Source organism: Penaeus japonicus, unplaced genomic scaffold, assembly GCF_977035675.1.
Source record: "Penaeus japonicus unplaced genomic scaffold, GWHDUDI00000001_assembly GWHDUDI00000039, whole genome shotgun sequence".
Classification (NCBI taxonomy): Eukaryota; Metazoa; Arthropoda; class Malacostraca; order Decapoda; family Penaeidae; genus Penaeus; species Penaeus japonicus.
The window spans coordinates 12,489,950-12,494,648 of record NW_028234441.1 but is presented as its reverse complement, the minus strand read 5'-3'; the positions used below and the strand labels follow the sequence as shown (position 1 = coordinate 12,494,648).

Below are 4,699 nucleotides of genomic sequence, written 5' to 3'. Positions count from 1 at the left end.
GTGGGAAGGAAGTATATAAGAGGCCTGCGACAGCTCTTGGGTGGGTCAGGTCCCTCGCAAGACACCAAGAAGTAAGTGTGAGGCCAAGAGTATTTTATGGAAACTAAGAAATGAAGTGTTTTGTCTGTATGACTATACTCCCACACACAGATGAATGAGTGTATAAGTTCTGTGCGGGCGTGGTCTTCGTGACTCTCAGGTATTTTTGTGTATATTAGTGTCAATAAACTTATCATTCACTAAGGGCTTTTCGTGTTTATGTATCAGCAATAAGTGTATAGTCAAGTTTAGTCTAAGGGGAAATTCAGGCAGAGGAATAACGAGGAGCAAAACAAAAGCCCAAGACGTAACGAATGCCACCCATCAGACATAGCTCAACGAAGCCTAAAGATGAAACACCTTGGTTGAAGGAGGGAGGGGTAGCGTGGATTCAGTTAATGTCCTAATTATTTTTACTAACACTTTCATTTTTCGTCTTTTCTGTCATCATGAAGTCCTCGCAGCTCTCCTTGCTCTGGCTGGCGTCGCCGCCGCCACTCTCCGCCTTCCGCTTCTTCCGACGGCTATCCTCGACGTCCTCGGCGCAGAAGCCCGTCCAGGCCTTCGACTGTGCCGGTCGAAGCTGACGGCCTATTACGCCGACGTCAGCAGCGGACTGCCGAGTGTTCCACTGTTGCCTGCCCGTCCTCCGACGGACCGGGCGAAGACCTCGTCGTAGACCGCCCCCCTTCTCCTTCTTCTGCGGGCATACCAAGACCGTGTTCAGCCAGGAGTTCCCTCACCTGCGGCCCACCCACAGGAGGGCCTTCCCCTGCGACCAGGCCGAGACCCTCTACGACTGTTCCGTCAAACGCTCTCTTCGGGGTTCATTCCCGACGAGACTGTAGAAGAAAGTGTGATAATTAGAATAAAAAATGATTTTTTTTTTGTTTTGTGTTAGTATTTCCTTGTTTTCCGTTCGGCTTCCCTTTCCGGAATATAAATCATATCCATTAAACAACCTAATAGTTTTTATCTTAAATCGGATCCCATGTTGAGACCATCCTATTCTCTTCTCCCTTTTTTATTTTTACTTTGCATTCAGAATGTTCTTCAGTACAACATGAACTCTGGTCTTTCTATTTTGTTAGCTTTCGATGTAAACAGTAGCCGTCAATTTCCTACCTTTCTTTTCAATGCTCTACAGTCGCCTGTGTGTTGCAGACTTTTCAATCAATCATTGCTTGTTCGCTGCAAACCCTCTGCATTGTTCTTGATCTCCATGTCGTTCATATTCCATTTTCCCTTTCTTCTACCTTATCTTCCTTCTTGTTTCCATTCCTTTCCTAGTTTATCCTTCTCTTCATTCCAAGCCTTTGCAATATCTTTTCATCCCTGCATTCAAACCTGCCATTAAAAATCGTCTAACATTTGATACCTTTAGCCTGTACATATAAACCATCTTAGAATGTTTTATATCGTATCTATTTACTTTTTGCAGTCGCATCCCGTTGAAAAAAAAAAAAAATCTGAAAATATATATGATTTTCATAGGACAGAGAGAGAGAGAGAAGGAAAGAAGGACAGCGAACGGTTCGAGATAATGTATGTATATATATGTGTGTGTGTACAGACGCACACACACACACACACGACATACGCACAAACACACATTCATATCTATTTAACTATCTATCTATCCATCTAGATATATACATATATGTATACACACACACACACACAAACACACACACACATATATGTATATATATATACATATATATATATATATATATATATATATATATATATATATATAAATATATATATATATAAATGAATTTTAATACATATCCAAGAATATGCATATTGTATCTATATATAGCTATCATGTTTATATATATATATTATACTATATATATATATATATGTGTAATGTGTGGTGTGTGTGTGTGTGTGTGTGTGTGTGTGTGTGTGTGTGTTAAATGAATTTTATATACATATACATATATTTGTATATAATTATATATATATAGATATATATATATATATATATAGAATATTTATATAAGCATACATAACATATATATATATATATATTATATATATCATATATTTATTTATACATACATATATATATATTATATATATATTTATATATATATATATATATATATATATATATATATAAATATAAATATGCAAAATATGCTAAATTTTAGACACATTACGGAGCGGTAGAGTAAAAACTTGCTTTTTGCGAACATATGTATATGTATATATATATATATATATATATATATATATATATATATATATAGAAATATTTATATACATAAATATATATATTATATATAATAATATATATATATATTTATTATTATATTAATATTTATATACCCCCCCCCACAAACACATTCATACACACACAAACATATTTGTGTGGGTATACATTATTTCTTTCATATTTCTATTGCTCAGTATTGCGTGTCATTTCTTTTTCATTATGAATCCATAAAAGATAAATAACTTACCAGAAATATACCCAAAACTTTAAGATTGTTACACACATGGCGCCGATCGGAAGATAATTTGACAAGAGTCCAAGGATTCATACAGAAGAATAGCACAGTCCCATGCACACACAAGACCCATTTATCTATCAATCAATATATCAATTTATCTGTATACTTACCTATCCATACAAACACACAGATACATACATACATACATACATACATAAATATATATATATATATATATATATATATACACATATATATATATATATATATATGTATGTTATTTATACATACCTAATACATTTATAACACAACCACACACACACACAACACATATATTATATATATGTATTTATATATATTTATATATATACATACATACATACATACAGACATTATATACACAAACACGACACACACACACACACACACTCAAGATATATTATATATATATCATTCTATTCTTATATATACCTATATAGTATATATATATATATATATATTATATATAAAAAACACACACACACATATATATAGATATATATATATATATATATATATATATATATATATATATATATATATATGTATGTATATGTATGTATGTGTGTGTGTATACATATATCTATATCTATCTATATGAACACAAATATAGATCTATAAAAGCATACATTTCTGTACTTTTGTGTTCATATACGCGTTTACGTAAATAAGGTAGAATCTGGAATGATTAAGAATAACGAAAAGCAAAATGAGTAGAAGCAGATAAGAAGAAGAAAAGGAAGAAGCGATGACCTTGTCAGGTCAAGAAAAGGGACAAGTTCGTGAAGTAACTGAAGGTCGAATCATTCATCATCCCTGGCGGGATCTTTCCTTCGCTGCCTTTCGCTGAATCGTGTAGAAATGAACGCGTTTTTGGTAAGAATTAAGACACATAAAGACTAATAAAAGTATAAAACAAACAATTTAGTAACAATGAAATATCAAATCTAATACGGAAACACTGATTCCTGATATATAGATATTTAGATACTTAGAATAATCACCCGATCCGTATAGAAATACAGTGGTTAGTTATCTAATCATTTAAAGAATGTACCTTCTTTACATAGGCAACGAAAATTATCCAGACGCACTCCTCCTCCTCCATACCCTTACTATGTTACCTTCCCTTAGGCATGCCCCCCATTGGGCATCCAGCTGGAAGAGGGAAGGAAGTATATAAGAGGCCTCGACAGCTCTTGGGGTGGTCAGTCCCTCGCAAGACACCAAGAAGTAAGTGTGAGTGCCAAGTATTTTATGGAAACTAAGAAATGGAAGTGTTTGTCTGTATACTATACTCCCACACACAGATGAATGGATGTGTATATGTGTTTGTGCGGGCGTGTGTCTTCGTGATTATTTTCATGTGTATATAGAGTGTAACTTAATTTTATTCACTAAGAGCTTTCGCGTTATTATTGGCAGAAGTTTAGAAGCAAGTTTAAGTCTAAGGAGAAAGTAAGGCAAAGGAATTAACGAGGAGCAAAACAAAAGCGAAGACGTGGCGAATGCCACCCATCAAACATAGGCTCAACGAAACTTAATTTAAGATTAAGCACATTTGTCGAAGATGGGAGGGGGTAGCGTAGATTCAGGTATATGTCCTAATTTACTAACACTTTCATTTTTCGTCTTCTCAGTCATCATGAAGGTCCTCGCAGCTCTCCTGGCTCTGGCTGGCGTCGCCGCCGCCAACTCCGCCTTCCGCTTCTCCGACGGCTACCTCGACGTCCTCGGCGCAGAGCCCGTCCAGGCCTTCGACTGTGCCGGTCGAAGCTACGGCTATTACGCCGACGTCAGCAGCGACTGCCGAGTGTTCCACGTGTGCCTGCCCGTCTCCGACGACCTGGGCGACCTCGTCGAGACCGCCCACTTCTCCTTCTTCTGCGGCAACCAGACCGTGTTCAGCCAGGAGTCCCTCACCTGCGCCCACCCCCAGGAGGCCTTCCCCTGCGACCAGGCCGAGACCCTCTTCGACTCCGTCAACGCTCTCTTCGGGGTCATTCCCGAGGAAAAATAATGCTTCTTATCAAACAACCATTATGTAACAAAAACAGTAAACCAACCACACGTAATGCATATTTCTTAGATTCCTAACGTCATTCGTACGACAGACAAGACCAAATAATTATCTTCCTTCATTGCAAAATACAAAG

The 4,699-nt window shown here is 36.5% G+C and overlaps 1 protein-coding gene across 2 annotated transcripts; it reads left to right on the top strand.

Annotated features, from left to right (window-relative positions):
- The first annotated feature begins 3,653 nt into the window (after positions 1-3,653).
- Positions 3,654-4,618, top strand: LOC122259612 (uncharacterized). Of its 2 annotated transcripts, none has more exons than XM_086533336.1 (2): positions 3,654-3,776; positions 4,184-4,618. In XM_086533336.1, the coding sequence occupies exons 1-2, from the start codon at positions 3,680-3,682 to the stop codon at positions 4,561-4,563; spliced, it is 477 nt and encodes a 158-aa protein (XP_086389462.1). In that variant the 5' UTR covers positions 3,654-3,679; the 3' UTR covers positions 4,564-4,618. The 2 variants fall into 2 exon arrangements, with proteins under 2 accessions (XP_086389462.1, XP_086389461.1); XM_086533335.1 differs by having other exon boundaries at positions 3,668-3,782.
- Positions 4,619-4,699: the final 81 nt, after the last annotated feature.

Excerpts from the sequence above, each read along its gene's own strand:
- LOC122259612 (XM_086533335.1), top strand. The coding sequence starts at position 3,680 with ATGCCCCCCATTGGGCATCCAGCTGGAAGAGGGAAGGAAGTATATAAG. Across the intron at positions 3,783-4,183 it reads CAAGACACCAAGAAGTAAGT|TCATCATGAAGGTCCTCGCA; the intron begins GTGAGTGCCAAG and ends TCGTCTTCTCAG.